Consider the following 19,166-nt stretch of genomic DNA (forward strand, 5'->3'; position numbering starts at 1 on the left):
GTCCCCTGGAATGGTGTCCATGAATGGCAGCTCAACAGGTCAAATCACCAGACTGACATACAGATTTGCAGTCAAAAAGCATGAGATAATCATGAGAGTGCTCCTGCTGTCATGAAATTGCACCCCAGACCATAACTCCAGGTGTAGGTCCAGTGTGTTTAGCGTGCAGGCAGTAGTTGCAGGCCCTAAACTGGCCTCCTTCTAACCAACACATGGCCTCACTGGCACCAAGGTAGAATCAGCTTTCATCAGGAAACACAACAGATGTACACCCTGCCTGTCAATGAACTCCCACTTGATACCACTGAAGTTACCAATGGTGGTGGTTTGGGGTCAGTGGAACACTAGCTACCAGGCATCTGGCTTGGAGCTGTCCTTCAAGTAACCAATTTGTAACAGTTTGCTGTGTCATTGTGGTACCAACTACTGCTCAGGTTGCTGTTACAGATGCAGTATGATAAGCCAGGGCCATACACCAAATCTTCCCACTCAGTAGTGCCACGTGGCCATCCAGAGCCCAGTCTTCTTGTGACCGTACATCCTTGTGATCACCACTGCCAACAATCATGTACAATGGCTACATTTGTGCCAAGTCTTTCTCCACAGAAGGAACATCCAGCTTCTCATAGCCCTATTACGTGACCTGATTTTAATTCAGTGTGGTGTTGATAATGGCTTCTTTGTCATCTTAAAGTCATTCTTCACAAACATCAACTCACAATGTCCAGTCTCATAGGTAACTAATGCTCATTACTGTTATAGCATGTGTTAAAACAAACCTATTTGCATCCTTAAAATGGTGCTACTAGTGCCACTCTTATACTATTGGCACGAAATTGGAATAGACATGATCTTTCAGGTGTAGAAACATGCCTACCAACTTTTGTTTATGTCACCCAATTCCTTCTTGGTGTTGTGATTTTGTTTCCTGTCAATGTAGATGGTATTAATAAGACATTGTAAAAAAACTGGGAGATGGTGATTTCACTATTAATTGCAATTTGTATTGTTCTGATGGAGAGTTACTGATGTCCAGCTTGGAGTTTTCCCCCGCAGTAACATATACAACAAAAGTAGGATGCCTTATGCGAGCTGTGACTGATAATTTATTTTTAAATGCAACTGTTTCCCTCAAAATATATGAGAACCCCATAATAACTAGTTTATCTTATTATGGCAGTCAAATAGCAACAATAAAATGTCCAACTTTATCAGTTTTACCTAGAAAGGGAAACATACACTGTCACAGAATTATAAATGCTCAGTAAGTCACAATATTCAGAGTGTGCTCACAGAATGAAAAATGGGATGAAGTTTACCAAGAACACACAGTCGATGACAAATTTAATTATTTCCTTAAAATGTTCTGACAGCACTATGAATCCAGTTTTCATTCACAATGGTTCAGGGAAAATTACAGTGAAAGCCATCTGAGATCAACTAAGGCTGTGCTAGAAAGGGAGAGCTTTATTTATTGGATGAGTTATAACCAATACTTAAATGTGCACTAGAAGCAATATTAAAATTTTCTTCATTCTGTAATAATAAGAAACAAAAAGTATGAACTATGAACAAAAAATTAAATTTCCAAGAACAATGCAGAGACAACCTGGAGCATTATTGGGCTTGAAACTAACACCCATGATAGAGCAAATGATGTTCAGCATCCTGATGACAATAGTTACAAAACAGATGATGTTAGATTCAAACTATTAACCACTAAACTTAGTAAATTCTTCCATATTTTAATAGATTCTTCCATCACTACTTTGTCAAAAACTTAATATATATTGATGAGAAACACAAACTGTAGTAGTTGTACAGTATTAATTTATTTAAAGAATGTGTTTTCAGCTTTCAAGGTGATAATCAGACAATAATTGTCTGATAAAGTTCTTGTAAATCAATAACTGCTTCTAGAAAGAAAGAAATAAGCATTAACACTCAGTACAGGGCAACCACAGATTCATTGTAACAGTAGCTGAAAACACAGGGAGAAAAACTGGACCACTGAAAGCAGGTCTATTAGATTTACTTCGACATGCCATACATACTCCATCAGCAGACCTCACTTTTGCCAACTCAAGTGCTAGGGAGAATATGAAAAACATTGAGCACTGAAAGAGAGTTGTTTTGGTTATGATTGTAGTTAATCCAAACTACTGAGAACTTTTTATAGTTTGATAGCACCTCTCTCGAGTTGCTTTTGCAATCACATGATGGGTCAAGATGTATTTCCTGAAGTACATAACTATGGAATTGTAACACCTACTTATAAAAATAGACATAGATAAGTGACCTCAAATAATAGAAATATCTCCCTGTTTGAACTGTTCTCATAAATGTTTTGAGAGGGTACCTTATGATAGAAAACTGTATCATTTCATTGACAACCCCTTTCTATGCCTGCTCAGCTTGGGTTCCATAAAGGATTCTCTACAAAGAAAGCATTGTATGACCTCACAAACTCAGTTATGGTAGAAATAAACAAGAAAAATTATCCTGGTGTCATTTTCTGAAGTTGCTAAAGCCTTTGATCAAGTAGTACATAAAATTTTAATAGAGAAATTAGAATATTACAGTACTACAGATATCCTCCCTTACTTTCATTGAATCATACCTTGACAACAGAAAAATGAAGGTCACATTAACAAATCAAATTAAATTCAGAGTGTGAAAATATTAAATATGGGTTCCTGCAAGGTTCAGTGCTTGGCCCACTCCTGTTGTCAACCAAAATAGATGATTACCAGGGACACTGGAGGGCTCTTCAAAACTTCCATTGTTTACTGATAATACAAGTATATTGATAAAGAGGACAAACACATCTGTACTAGACATAACCCAGAAAACTGTGGAGCAGGACCTCTCCTGACCCCACTCATTTCTCCAGAGTGCCAAGTTACATATTTAGCTTCTCTTGTGTTTTAATAGTTGCATATTTCTTAAATTTCATGTGTGCTTTTCTTTTTAATATGTTTAATCTCGCATTTTCAACTGGAAGTGTAAATTCAAGAAGTCTGTAGTACAGTCTTCATTTCTTCTGAACAGTCAGCTGCACAGCTCATTAAGGCACCCGTTGCATGTATAGGTTTCTGTCTGTTCTTGTAGTTTACTTCTTAAGTTAGGAGGGAGGAGCTAGCCAAAATTCACGAACAGTTGAAGAAGCTTTTGGCTACAGTCAGCCACCTTCAGGCTGCTGCCTCAGGGTGTAGTGGTGACAGAGAACTGCTGCATCAAATGGGACACCATAGGTGGTGTTTGTTTTGCCCATGGGCTCTGCTGCCAATGCAATTCCTAGTGTACCTGTCATGATGCATCTGCACTCACTCACAGCAGAGTGAGTAGTGGGTGGTAATGTGTTCACGTCGCATGAAGCAGAGAGCAATGTGGAGGCTGGCCATCTGACCTCGTCTTTTTGCCCTTTGAGTCAACAGGTGGCTATTCCTTCAGCAGAGTCCAAACAGGCTCACATGGGCATAATTTTGTTAGGTATTGGGAGCTCCAACATAAGGCGCATTATGGAGCCCCACAGGAAGACAACATTCAGAGCTGGAAAGAAATCCAATGTGCACTTAGTATCTCTGCTGAGGGGCCTCATCCAAGATGTAGAGGAGGCCTGGCCTGCAGCTATTGAGCATGCCGGGTGCAGTCATCTGCAAGTTGTGACTCATGTCAGCATCAATGCATTGGCTCTGAGGCTGTCCTCGGTTCATACAAGTGGCAAGCAGAGATGGAGAAGACTGCTGGCCTCACATGCAGTGTCCAAGCAGAGCTCACAATCTGCAACATTGTTCCCAGGGTTCATCAGGCTCCTTTGGTTTAGAGCTGAGTGGAGGATCTCAGCCGAAGGCTTTGTCAACTCTTTGATAGTCTTGGCTGCAGATTTTTGGACCTGCATTATCAAGTGGGGATTTGTAGGACTCCCCTTGATAGATCAGGTCTGTTCTACACAAATGAGCAGGTACTCAGGTAGCAGAGTACTTATGGAGTGCACATGGATGTTTTCTTAGGGTAGGTGGTAGTTTGAGGTACTGTGATGAACACCCACCAGCCAATACACTCAGCTTATTATTGGGACTGAGATCTCACTGAAACCCAAGGTACAGTGCTCTGAGATATTTAGCAAGTCATGGAATATATCTTGGAAAGACAGATTAGATGCCATAGGGAGTGTTCATTGCAGTTGACAGACATATTTTTTCTACTGAGGTCAAATCAAGCATGACAGTCAAGTTTTCTGGTTGTGAATAACAGATCCAGGTGAAACCAAGTTAATTGTTGGATGTTTTTACCACCTACTCAATTCTGTTGTGACAGTTCTAGAATAATTCAAAGAAACGCCATGGTCAGTAGTGCGTAAATATCCAGATCATGCAGTACTATTTGGAAGTGACTTTAACCTACCAAGTATAGGTTGGGATGTCTGCGGATTCATTGCAGGGGGTACAGACAGACATTCTTGCAAAGTACTTTTGAACACATGTACTGATAACTGTCTTGAGCAGCTAATTTGGCTGCCCATGTACAATGGAAATATCTTATACCTTTTAGCTACAAACTGACCAGACCTTATCAATAGTGTCAGTATAGAGATGAGGATAGTGATCATGATCTCATTATCACAACTATGGCTACAAAAGTTACAAAGGCTGTGAGTGTGTTTCTGCTAGAAAGAGCAGATGAGAAGTTGTTAGCATCCCACTCAGACAGTGAATTGACATCACATAGTTCCAGTAAAATGGAGGTAGGGGAATTATGGGCAAAGTTTGGACAGAAACTGGAGAACTATGAGTCTAGTAAGTGGGTTAAGGATGGAAATGTCCCACCATGGTTTAAAAACAAAGTTCAGAAAATGCTGAGAAATCAAAGGGTGTTGCCCTTCTGGGCCAAAAGAGAACACACAAATGGCAACAAGCAAAGGTTAGTAGGGATTTGTGTGTCTGTGAAAAGATCACACAACTACCACTATCATACCTTAGCAAAAGATCTGGTTGAGAATCCAAGAAAATTCTAGTCCTATAAAAAGTCAGTAACTGGGTCTAAGGCTTCCATTCAGTCGTTCATTGACTAGTCTGGTGTAGGAGTTGAAGATAGGGAAACGAAAGCAAAAGAGTTGAAGTTCGCATTGAAGAAATCATTCATGTAGGAAAATTGTGCAAACATACCTGAGTCGAAACAAGGCCCCGGGAGTAGACAACATTCCATTAGAACTACTGATGGCCTTGGGAGAGCTAGTCCTGACAAAACTCTACCATCTGGTGAGCAAGATGTACGAGACAGGCGAAATAACCTCAGACTTCAAGAAGAATATAATAATTCCAATCCCAAAGAAAGCAGGTGTTGACAGATGTGAAAATTACAGAACTATCCGTTTAATAAGCCACAGCTGCAAAATACTAACACGAATTATTTACAGACGAATGGAAAAACTGGTAGAAGCCGACCTCGGAAAAGATCAGTTTGGATTCCGTAGAAATGTTGAAACACGTGAGGCAATACTGACCCTATGACTTATCTTAGAAAATAGATTAAGGAAAGGCAAACCTACATCTCTAGCATTTGTAGACTTAGAGAAAGCTTTTGACAATGTTGACTGGAATACTCTCTTTCAAATTCTAAAGGTGGCAGGGGTAAAATACAGCAAGCGAAAGGCTATTTACAGTTTGTACAGAAACCAGATGGCAGTTATAACAGTAGAGGGACATGAAAGGGAAGCAGTGGTTGGGAAGGGAGTGAGACAGGGTTGTAGCCTATCCCCGATGTTATTCAATCTGTATACTGAGCAAGCAATAAAGGAAACAAAAGAAAAATTCGGAGTAGGTATTAAAACATGGACAATAAATAGTTTGGACAAGAAGAGAATAGAAGCTTTTGAAATGTGGTGCTACAGAAGAATGTTGAAGATTAGGTGGGTATATCACATAACTAATGAGGAGGTATTGAATAGGATTGGGGAGAAGAGAAGTTTGTGGCACAACTTGACTAGAAGAAGGGATCGGTTGGTAGGACATGTCCTGAGGCATCAAGGGATCACAAATTTAGCATTGGAGGGCAGCGTGGAGGGTAAAAATCTTAGAGGGAGACCAAGAGATGAATACACTAAGCAGATTCAGAAGGATGTAGGTTGCAGTAGGTACTGGGAGATGAAGGAGCTTGCACAGGATAGATTAGCAAGGAGAGCTGCATCAAACCAGTATCAGGACTGAATACCATAACAACAACCATCATTTGTCCATCAAACACACTCCCATATGGATGACATAGTAATAAGCATCCCTGGCATAGCAAAACAACTGACAGAGCTGAAAACAGATAAGTTGCCAGGTCCCGATGGAATCTCAATTTGGTTTTACAAAGAGTGTTTCATGGCGTTGGTCGCTTACTTAATTTGCATTTATCGTGAATTCCCAAGTGACTGGAAAAATGTGCAGGTGACTTTTGTGTACAAGAAGGGTACAAAAAATTGGCCCACAAACCTATAGACCAATATCCCTATCATCGGTTTGCTGTAGAACTCTTGACCATATGCTCAGTTTGACTGTAATAAATTTTCTTGGGACTGAGAAGCTTATGTCCACAAATCAGCATGGATTGAGGAAGATCACTCATGTGAAACTCCATTTCCTCACATGATATACTTGAACTATGGATGGAAGGTAACAAACAAATTCCATGTTTCTAGATTTCCAGAGAGCATTTGACATGGTACCCCACCACAGACTGTTAACAAAGGTATGAGCATGTAGAATAGGTTCCCAGATGAGTGAGTGGCTCAAAGACTTCTGAAGTAATAAAAACCAGTACATTGTCATTGAAAGCAAGTGTTCATCAGAAACAAGGGTATCATCAGGAGAGCCCCAGGGAAGTGTCATAGGACTGCTGTTATTTTCTATATACATAAGTGATCTGGCAAACAGGGTGGGCAGCATTCTGTGGTTATTTGCTGATGATGCTGTGGTGTATGGTAAGGTATCAAAGTTGAGTGACTGTATGAGGATACAAGATGAGTTAAGACCAAATTTCTAGTTAGTGTGAAGAATGGCAGCTAGCCCTAAATGCAAAAAAACAGTTAACGAGGGTGAATAGGAAAAACGTACCCATAATGTTCGGATACTGCATTAGTAGTGTCTTGCTTGACACTGTCATATCATTTAAATATCTGGAAGTAACATTACCACGTGATATGAAATGGAGCTTGCATGTGAGGATTGTGGTGCAGAAGGTGAATGGTAAACTTCAGTTTATTGGAAGAATTTAGGAAAACTGTTCATCTGTAAAGGAGACTGCATATAGGACACTAGTGCACCTATTCTTGAGTGCTGCCCGAGTGTTTGTGATCCATACGAGGTCAGATTAAAGGAAGACATTGGAGCAATTCAGAGGTGGACTGCTAGATTTGTTACCGGTAGGTTCTTACAACATGCAAGTGTTACCGAGATGCTTCAGGAACTCCAATGAGAATCCCCAGAAGGAAGGCAATACTCTCTTTGAGGAACACCACTGAGAAAAGTTAGAGAACAGGCATTTGAAGCTGAATGCACAACGATTCTACTGCTGCCAACATACATTTTTTGTAAGGACCACAAAGACAATATTTGAGAAATTAGGGCTCATATGGAGGCACATAGTCAGTTATTTTCCCTCGCTCTATTTGCCAATGGAACAGGAAAGGAAATTATTAGTAGTGGTACTGGGTACCTTCCTCCAAGGTGGCTTGCGGTCTATGTATGTACATGTATATGTTCACAACTAGGAGCTTAACTCTAAACCTTACAAATACCCACAATTACAAACAAATGAAATTAATGAACACACACTAATTGAAACTTTGTGTGTGATATTCTAAGTATCCATATGGATAAGAAACTGAGGTAGCACCAGCATATGGAGAAAATAATAAAAAAGCTCAGCCTATCCTGCTTAGTCTTTAGAAATCTCTTTCACTGAATTAATCTGCAGACATGTTGCTGGCATAATTTTTTGGCATTACATGTAGATAAATTCTGTACAAACTCTACTGAAAGCTGTAATACTCTTTGGCAGTCTACTTACATAAATGAAATGCTTCACAATTAGAAGTAGTGTTTTAAAATGAAGATACTTCCTTAACAATTCCTTTTATACCACAGAGAAACTTTTGAATAGGAACAACTACAGATCTGTAAATGGTCATGAGGTCCTCCCCATACATTTCATTCCCTCTTCTTAGGGAGAAGGCAGATTGTTTGAGAGCTTGTCTTAACTGCCCTTTGGAGCTACAGGTTAAAGGTAATAGTTATTCTGTTTACATCTTTAATTTTTATGAAAAACTGTACGGGTACGGGGAGGCGGATGGTTATATCTCCCAATTGGGGATTTATTTTGAGGGATTACTGGGGATATCTCTGGTATTCACCTAAGAGAAACTTTCTAAAACTGTGGCCATTGCCACACACAGTATAGCAGGCATCTTCTCAAGGAACCTGCTTTGAGTTGTTTGTGAAGTCTCGACACCAACAAGTCTGGTATCCAGCATTCTGGCATCCGCTATCATGTCTAATTCTTACACCACATCCTTTTACTGCACAACTTGTTCCTGGCACCAACTGACACTGCTCCACAACATGCATCCTGTCCACCCTCACCTCTCTCATTGGTAGCATCTTCAGGCTGGGTGAGAAGAGGAGGTCGCTGATGGCACATCTCTGCAGTTAGTTGGAGGTGGTGTCACGACTCACCACATCTTCTGCTGCACATTTTCTTGGTGCTCTCAGCACAAGCTGGGCTCACCTGATTCAAGCTCTTGCCTGTCTCCTTTTGCTGCTGCTGCTTCTACTGTGGACTGAAGAGGCCTTGCAGCTACACTAGCTTGTGACGTGTGGCTCACCACAGTGGGCACACGTTGGTTAGTCATACTTCATTAGTGTGCAAGTACAACAGTCACGATTACCAGCACACCTGGCACATATTGGCTGATTTCAGCAACATTTTATCATGTGCCCCTATTACTGATACTTAAAGCATTAAGGCTTTGTGTCAAGTTTTGCCAGGAGAGGCTCCACCTTAATACAGAAGCCCATGTTGCTCAGCTAAAAATCTTTGTCGGTGTCCTTTTCTTGCCACGTTTTCTTGGCTGCATACTCAGCCAAGAGAAATAGTAGCAGTCTATTCTTATTGGTCCAGTTATGCAGTTTTACAAGCACAGACACAAACTGTGCATGACAGCCCTTTCTGTTCATCATAAAGCAACAGCAGCTCCATATTATCAGATGCTGGGACAATGTACTTGTTGAGAAAAGGGGCGATGGACTCATAACCATACAAATAATTTGCCTTTATCTCTAGCATAAAGTTACTGTTAAGATACTTGACAGTGATCTCAAAGAATGTGTTACACTCTAGCTCATTGTGGAACTTCATCCAGTCTCATTCCTAATTTTGGATGTAGAAATGAGAAACTGATGATTCCAGGTCATGCTTGTTCTGTGTAATGGCCTTAGGATCCATTGTCAGCTGCAGCTCATCTTCCACATGGATCTAAGAGGCTATGTCAGTCTCATCATAGAAGTTCTCCTTTTCAGAAATACCCAGTTTGTCTTTTGAGTTTTGTTGAATGTAAGTCAGTCAGTCGGTAGTCATAGCGTCACTCAGTGACACAGTTGACAAAGTGAACAAGAGACACCAAGGGTCTCTAGCCATCATTCCTTGTCTGTCACATCATACCCTGTACATGATGCACACAGAAACAAGTAAGTTTTTTGCTGTTAGGACAGCAAACACAGCAACTTTGCCGAGGTGCATGAGTGGCAGTTTCATCTGCTCTGCTCTTTCCAGCAGCACTGAACAGAGTTCAGGTAAGTAATTGATGATAGGTCTCATATAGACAGTAATGTAGATTTAGTATACTCTAAATCAAGGGATAAAATTTCCTTTTCATGTAACCAAATTTTTGAATGATGTATGCATTGATAAAGTAACTCTTCACAGGTATTGGACATGGAGATGATTTGCCCTTTTTGTTTGATGCATTGCCACTTGATGGAAATAAAATACCTGGAACTAGTTTTAAACTTACGGATCCTGATGACCTTGCAGTGCAAGACCTGATGACATCATACATAGCAGAGTTTGCTAAAACTGGGTAAGTCATTATCATTAAAAATTTGAATTGCATAGAATTGCTTCAGTGCTGTTTACAGGTACTACTTCTATATGAGGATGACATTAGAGATGGAATGGGCTGTGTTGTAAAATGTGGCTACTTCAAAAATAAGGTAAACTGATTCAAAACACCTAGCAAACTCGATAAGAACGGGTTAAAGCCTTGCATCTAAATTAAAAGGACATTGATTACTGTACTCATTACAATAAATATATATTACATTTTATTTAAGAGTGATACATACACAAGAAAAGAATCAGTCCAATTAATAAAGTAAGTATTATAAAACATAGGATGAATTATGCACACAAGGAAGGAGTGATGTTTATCTGTAAGAAATGCTAGAATTAAAAGCTAATGTCAAATGCCTGTCCCCTCTGCCATAAACCAAAGGGAAGATTATCAATAGCCCACAGCGTACTCAGACGGTCACCCATCCAAGTGCTGGCCATGCTCAATAATGCTTCATTTCGGAGAGCTGACGGGAACTAGGGTATCCACTGCAGCATGACCATAGGCAATATAACAGTGCACATAGGTGTTAGTTTCACATCTAGAAATGCACAAGTCACTTAGGTGAACTTAGGAGTGCTAACAAACTAAGTGGCCAGCATCTCTTAAGTTTTCTATTGTCTGCAATATAATTAACAATTAATATTAATATTGATATGTGTAATATTGAATTTTATAAACATTTATTGATTAATAAACTAAGTAAACAATGAAGTAAAGAGTAGGACTAAAAATTTAAGCAGTTACGTAAGCTGGAGAAATGATACGTCATCGCAAGTTCTGCTACACAATCCACAGACTGTGGCACCAAGGATTGTTGAAACATCAAATAGGTTTTTCATGACCGAACATTATAACAACAACAGAAATTCCTGATGGAGCAGTATTTAAAATAAGGGAAAGGTAACCTCTACATCTACATGGGAAATGGGACTGAAGCTACTGTAGCAATATGCTTAAGAAATATTTAAATTTTTCATGTACTAAATGAAATTACAAATCTCTTACCACTGTTTTTATCTTCATTTCTCTCCAAACACCATTACTGAATCCCTATATCTGCATCTACATCTACATCCGTACACTGCAAACCACCATGACGTGCACGGCAGAAGGTACATCCCACTGTACTAGTTATTAGGGTTTCCTCCCATTCCATTCACGTATAGGGCATAGAAAGAATGATTGAATGCCTCTGTGTGTGCAGTAATTACTCTAATCTTATTCTCACAATCTCTATGTGAGTGACATGTAGGATATTATAATATATTCCTAGAGTTGTCATCTACAACCAGTTCCAGGATAGTTTACATCTGTCTTCAAGAGTCTCCCAGTTCAGTTCCTTCAGTATCTCTGTAACACTCTCCCATGGATCGAATACACCTGTGACCATTCATGCTAGCCTTCTCTGAATATGTTCAATATCCCTCATTACTCCTATGCAATATGGATAATACACACTTGAGCAATATTCTAGAATCAGTCGTATGAGTGATTTGTAAGCAATTTCCTTTGCGGACTGATTGCACTTCCTCAATATTCTACCAGTAAACCGAAGTCCGAAGTCCAGTTTTACCCATGACTGAGCCTATGTGATCATTTCATTTCATATCCATACAAAGTGTTACACCCAGGTATTTGTATGATTTGGCCATTCCAAGCAGTGACTCATTGATATTGTCATCATAGAATGCTACATTTTTTCATTTTGTGAAGTGCACAGTTTTGTTTATCTGAACATTTAAAGCAAGCTGCCAATTTTTGCACTGCTCTGACATCTTTCTGAGATCTGACTGAATGTTTATGCAGCTACTTTCAGATAATGCTTCATTAAAAACAACTGCGTCATCTACTATTGTCTGCAAGGTCATTAATATACAATGTGAACAGTAAGGGTCCCAACACACTTCCCTGGGGCACACCTAAAGCTACTTCTACGTCTGACAGTGACTCTTCATCCAAAATAACATGTTGCATCCTCCCTGCCACAAAGTCCTCAATCCAGTTGCAAATTTCACTTGATACCTCATACAGTCATACTTTTGACAATAAGCATAGGTATGGTACAGAGTCAAATGCTTTTCAGAAATCAATAAATACTGCAGCTACTTGACTGCCTTGATCCAAAGCTTTCAGTGTGCCATGTGAGAAAGGTACAAGTTGGGTTTCACATGACTGTAGTTTTCTGAATCCATGCTGGTTGGCATTGAGGAGGTCATTATGTTCAAGATACCTCATTTTGTTTGAGCTTGGGATATGTTCTAAGATTCTACATCAAATCAGTGTCAAGGATATTGGATTATGTTTTTGTGTATCACTTCTACTATCCTTCTTGTAGACATGTGTGATCTGTGCCTTTTTCCAAGAACTGGGTATGGTTTTTTGTTCAAGGGATCTACGATAGATTAGTCACCAGAGGTGCTAACTCAGTCACAAATTCTGTATAGAATATGACAGGTATTCCATTGGGCCCTGGAGCTTTGTTCTGTTTTAAAGAGTTCAGCTGTTTCTCAAAACAACTTACACTAATACTTACTTCGTTCATCTTTTCAGCGGAATGAGGACTAAATTGGGGCAATTCGCCTGGGTTTTCCTTCGAAAGGAACATTTGAAAATGGAGTTAAGCATTTCAGCTTTTGCTTTGATACTCTCAATTTCAGTTCCTATCTCATTTGCTAGGGGCTGGACACTAATCATGTGCCAGTAACAGCCTTTACAACCAGCTGCTCACCTATAATGACTTTACTCAAGAAGCACTGAAACACCTAACAGAAAACAGCATTCACACTAGCATTTGAGCACTAGGTGCATGCACATGTGCCCACACACACACACAATGATTACAATAAGCACTTGACCACTTGATTCGCAGTAACAACAACACTTTTAGAGTTGGTGGGCATCTGTATCCTTGTAAAGGAAGTAAGATTTTTGTGTTACATGTTAGCTTTTCAGCAAGACTTAAAACAATTATATTGAAAGGATTTATGCAAATAGATCACTGTGTTACTGGCATGAGATTTCAAATAGTATAAATTGTGCATTTTAGTTACATTTAGTGGGACTTAAAAAATAAATACAAAAGGGAAAGAGCACACTGAAACTAATTGCAAACATTTTGTCCAGGTAGAGATAATCGAAAAATGTCTCTGTAAAATAGTACTCTTTTAGTGGCTGGGTGAGAAAATGATGCAGTATTGTAATGAGAACTTTGGGAAATTTGGAAAAAATTCTGGTGGAGGAATATAAGGTTAAGGGGTTTCTGATCATTTGGCTTTTGTGGTGAGGTTTGTGTTGCTTTGGCAGGGGCTTATGTCTCATAGATTCTGTACAATGTGGATCACGATTGACTCAGTCAGTATTGAGAACACTGCAATTAGGCTGGTCTACAGTAACTGACCTCACAAATGTATAATTTTTTGAATGAATGGGTGGAGTACTTTGTCGGTGCCACTTCATTGTAACTGTTTTAGAATGACAATGGGTGGGTATCTTACAAGGAACTCCACTTGGGTGCTCAAGGCCTCGCTTGTGTATGTCCATCACAGACTATATCAGAAAGCACAGTAAAAGTTTAATTGTGGCTTCTGTGGTGAGGAAAAATAATTTTGTTGCATAAAAAAGTAACACAAGTGAAATATTACAAATTTAAAAGGACAGGAAATAAAAAGGAACATGTAATAAATGAACATTGCTGACATTTTTCCAGCTTCTCATCTGTTTGTATTGTCACATTTGACAAGGCTGTGTATGCATAGTGAGATATTCAGAAAATGCTTATCATGTGCAACAATTGGTACTTCTTGGCTGCTTTCAGTATCATCATTGTAATAGCTGAAAATGATAGCCTTGGTTCCTTCATTTGACAACTGCAATATTGGGTCTGTAATTTTCCAGCATACTCACAATGTGGCCCCAATCAAAATTTCTCCTCAGTCTTATGCAGTGTATGATGGCCATTTCATGGACAAACAAAAGGGTTCATTGTCAGCCCAAGAAATTTTTTGAAAGTTGTGCAAATGTCTAAAGTGCAGTGGATGGCTATACTTCAACAATGATGATCTAAGAAAACAGGTGTGACAGAGAATTTAGCATCAATTACTCATGAATATCCCAATCATTGTTCACACAATGTATGCAACATGGGTCCCATGACAAGAATCAGACCATAGCAACAGTTGATAAAAAGTTGCTTTCTTGATTTATCCCAGACACTGAGCAGATATCTATGCATTGGCATCTCAGGGAGAGACTAAATTGAAGTACTCTGAGGTACACAGAAATTTATAAATGCTCAGATGGAAAGGAAACTCTGTTCATCCACTTTCTACCCAAAGTCAAAATTCTGAATGCTGAATATTGATGTGAAACACTATGGAAACTGTAATTAGCTATTAAGAATGAGGTAAGTAGGATTCTTCATGCAAGGTTTGCTCTGATCAGTAACTATGGTTACTCCATGTACAATAATTTTTAGCAAGTGGATTGTATTTTACAACGCAGTCTGAGGTCTTATTCACATTTCCATTTATCTCCATCTTTTCTTATACAGGACCCAAGTAAATTACTACCTGGTCAACACTTTCAGAGTTAATGAGGAGGTTCAAACATGTCTGTCAGTTTGGGTGGTGATTAGATGAAGATGTAGTTCAGCAGTTAACACAAATATTTCAAGGCAACTATGTTTCCATCCTGTTTGCAATGAAATGAAATGATGAGGACAACACAAACACCCAGTCCCCAGGCTCTAGAGAAATTTACTTCCTGAAGAATGTACTTATGGTTTATTATTTCCAAAGCAACCAACAGTGCACCAGCTGTCACTCCCAGGGTTGACAACAAATATTGTTATTATGCTGCTACCAGTTGTCCTATAGTTTTGGACAACACATTAATTAAAGATTACAAGGAAAAATCCTTATTAGCTTCCTACTTGCCCTGCTCACACTTTTATTTTCATTTCTATGCTATTTACCAAGGCTACACTCATGTGTGTTTTATCCAGTGGGATTGGAAATGGAAAAAATACAACATAAATAGAACTGGTGTGTTTAAATGAGAGTGGCCACAGAGTGCTGGAATTCCCACAATTGTTGCACAGAAGGGCCTGTCTTCAAGGTCACATACAGAGGAATGAGCCACAGCCTATTACTCTGCAGGAATTCTAGCTGCCTCAGTGGCTAAACGATTAGATATTCATGTGGCAATCAGTTTGTCATATGCTCCCAACCAGAATGTTTCAGTATTGATGTGCAACATGGACAGCTAATGGCTAATTTTGGAGGTACAGAAAAAATCCATGAATTTACAATATGAAGTACCCAGACCATAAAAACAATAGCATTAAGATGGAGTCATGGCTAGTAATTACCATAGAGCTTACTGGAGGAGAGTGAGAGAAAACAGAACTGGAAGAAAAACTTAAGTTCTGTTTTTTACTTCACATATATTTACAATCAAGTTGTTTTTCTTATTCAAGTTAGGACAACAAATTAAGATTTATTCCTTACAGAAATTTTAACAAGGCTCCAATTCATGACTAGAACAGAAAAAGTCTGCAAAGTAGGATTGCAGTATTTTCAACAGGTCTCCCGTATTTTACAGATTTTTCCATATTGTATTCATTTTGCATGTTTATATATTTGATAAAATTTTCCTCATGTTTCATTGTTGTTGTTGTGGTCTTCAGTCCTGAGACTGGTTTGATGCAGCTCTCCATGCTACTCTATCCTGTGCAAGCTTCTTCATCTCCCAGTACTTACTGCAACCTACATCCTTCTGAATCTGCTTAGTGTATTCATCCCTTGGTCTCCCTCTACGATTTTTACCCTCCACGCTGCCCTCCAATGCTAAATTTGTTATCCCCTGATGCCTCAGAACATGTCCTACCAACCGGTCCCTTCTTCTTGTCAAGTTGCGCCACAAACTCCTCTTCTCCCCAATTCTATTCAACACCTCCCCATTAGTTATGTGATCTACCCATCTAATCTTCAGCATTCTTCTGTAGCACCACATTTTGAAAGCTTCTATTCTCTTCTTGTCCAAACTATTTATTGTCCACGTTTCACTTCCATACATGGCTACACTCCATACAAATACTTTCAGAAATGACTTCCTGACACTTAAATCTATACTCGATGTTAACAAATTTCTCTTCTTCACAAATGCTTTCCTTGCCATTGCCAGTCGACATTTTATATCCTCTCTACTTCGACCATCATCAGTTATTTTGCTCCCCAAATAGCAAAACTCCTTTACTACTTTAAGTGTCTCATTTCCTAATCTAATTCCCTCAGCATCACCCGACTTAATTCGATTACATTCCATTTCATAAATATTCATTATTTATTCATGCTAACATTTCCATATCATTCAAAGATTATCATTCCCAAGTCAACAATCGATATATCCAGTTTATGATCCTAGGATTCTCTCTTTTTCATGTGGGCAAGCTTGAAGCCACGATGGGACTATTTTGGCCATATTTTTAGTTTTAAAACCTGGCAACCCTACTGCAAAGTGATCTCTAACAAATTCTGTGTCTTTGTTGCCTCTAGTTCCACATACTTGTCACAGACATGTCAGTGTGTTCTCAAAGTTGTGATTGTCAACGCTCCTCACACAGCTGTAAGTACACAAAAGTTGTAACTATAATGCCAGCAAATTCAACATTCACATCCATTGATAGGTACAAAATCTGCCATTCATGTGCTAAAATGGCAAATGCACATTCAACAAAACACTTATCTATTGGAGTTGACAAGTGTATTTCTCAGGTGTCAAGGTTTTTCTGGAATAGGTCTTAAGAGGTTTGCACATGTGGCAAATGCATCACCCACAATTGCAAATGGAAGAGGAGTATAAGTAGGACAGTTTGCGAGGGTATTTGGTTGTAGCAAATTTTATGTCTATGCATACGTCAGGGTGTCTGAAACAGTAATTGCTATCTGTCAGAGTTACCAGAACAACCAAAAAGTACAATGCCTGGTAACTGTACTAGTTTTAGAAATGTCAGTTTTCACTAAAGATAACAGTTTTCTGAATGAATTACCACATATTGAATATCAGTCAGAAAATATATCAGGTTATTTCTTCAGGTCCTAATGTACAAGAACAAAGTTTCCTATTGACTTCTTACCTACTTGTTAGTACAGGGTGGATTCATTGCCTCTGCTGTATTTGAATTCAACCATCACAAGAATAAAACTATCCAAGTCAATACTGTCCATTGCTGTTCTTGAGAAGTTGCTTCTCTGGCATATGTACATAGCCATCTGACTGCCAAGGCCTGGCACTTTTTCCTGTCTGTGTGGCTGACACACTAGCTAACATTACGGCCACAATTTTTCCAGCTCAAATCTTGCTGGAAAAATCACACATATGGTAGTAGCCTAAAGGACTATTATCCTGAGTTTGTGAATAACCCAATTTTTTCTCACATCAAAGTACTGCTCCACTACTAATATGTCATTTTGTATTGCTTTAGACTAATCACGTCCATGAAGTACTTGAAACTTAAATATATACAATACGTAACAGCTCTGTGGCTCACATACATCTGTTGCTACGTTGCTACTTGTGTGTGTGTGTGTGTGTGTGTGTGTGTGTGAGAGAGAGAGAGAGAGAGAGAGAGAGAGAGAGAGAGAGAGAGAGTAGGTAGTAGGAGTATTGGTTGACACTAAGAATAAAATTGTGTAAGAGATCTCAAAGAATACACTGCTTCTATATATTATTGACATATTGAACATTGTTATATCTTTTTTCCCTTACAGAGTCCCTGTCAATGGTACTTCAGATGGTAAAGGCACCTGGTTGCCGTTTAGTAGATCAAACAACAACTATCTGCAAATAGCAAGAAACCCCATGCCAGCTAAGGATTTCCGTTTCTGTCAGCTGGCTGCCTGGGCTGGAATAGCGGAACGTCTGCAAACAACATCGTGCCAGGCTTTTAACGTCGCTAAGGATCTTGCTGGCTCTATTACAGATGTCAAAATAATACCTGTTGCTGTTCCACTTAACACACACATTTTACCTTTTGGAGGATAGTTGGAATTTCTCAAATGACTCATTCTCTCATGGACAAAATCATAAGCAGTGCTTTATGAAATAACTTCACTTAAGCGAACTTTAAAGACCTGCTGAAGTGATACCTTTGATATTACTGCTAGGTAAATTTACCGTTAACTGTGAACTTCATGTTGCAGTTGATTTAATAATGAAACTTCATTTCTTGTTAAAGTTTTAATTTTATTTTCTGTACTGAAGAAAAATATATTTTCTTCTGTTAAGTAACTTTTTGATAACTCCTCTCTGCACACTGATAATGCCGGTATGCTGTTGTCAAAAGTGTTCACAATAATAATAGCATATAATTATTTCTCTGCCATTACTGATTAATTTTTATAGTCAAGAAGGAAGATATTAAATACGTTATGTCTCCAAAGTTCTCTAGTAATTTTTCATGGTGTAGATTCACACATATTTTAGATTACAGCAATTTAACTCCATACAGTTCAGAACAAATGTTAAAAAGTATAATTGTGCATCTTTAATATTAAATGCAACAAATTTGCTGCTTCTTTATACTTTTATTCAGCGGAAAAATCATTCACTATTGGTGTTATAAATTACAGTTTTGGATGACATGTCCTTTTTTTCCTTTGCATTAGTTTGTGAGACATTAAGGATTATAGATGAGTTTTTTCCCAAATTCATCATTCGAAAAATGCAGGGTTATCTTATATTTGTGCATTCAATGTTTTTGCAATGGGCTGTCTTGCCTTTTACAGATGAAGCTTTGGCAATTGAGCCCACATGTAGATTTAATTTGAAGAATTCACCAGAGTTGGGGGGGGGGGGGGGGGGGGGAGGACAGTGCTACCAGCCTGGCTGAGAAGTATGATGAAAATGTGGACTGCAGGAGATGGTAAAAGTCATGTGAGACCTGCAGGCAGATGTCATGTTTGAAAGCAAAAGACAAAGAAATAGTGTCACATTCTCACATCAATAC

The 19,166-nt window shown here is 38.9% G+C and overlaps 1 protein-coding gene across 1 annotated transcript in view; it reads left to right on the top strand.

The window, feature by feature from the left end:
- Positions 1-18,599, top strand: part of LOC126236626 (pyrethroid hydrolase Ces2a) — a 177,085-nt gene extending 158,486 nt beyond the window's left edge. The window contains exons 10-11 of the mRNA XM_049946073.1: positions 9,970-10,123; positions 17,929-18,599. Of these exons, the coding sequence (XP_049802030.1) occupies positions 9,970-10,123; positions 17,929-18,202 (428 nt within the window). The 3' untranslated portion in view covers positions 18,203-18,599. The remainder of the gene's footprint in view (positions 1-9,969; positions 10,124-17,928) is intronic.
- The last annotated feature ends 567 nt before the right edge of the window (positions 18,600-19,166 follow it).

The sequence above is a fragment of the Schistocerca nitens genome, chromosome 2 (assembly GCF_023898315.1).
Source record: "Schistocerca nitens isolate TAMUIC-IGC-003100 chromosome 2, iqSchNite1.1, whole genome shotgun sequence".
Classification (NCBI taxonomy): domain Eukaryota; kingdom Metazoa; phylum Arthropoda; class Insecta; order Orthoptera; family Acrididae; genus Schistocerca; species Schistocerca nitens.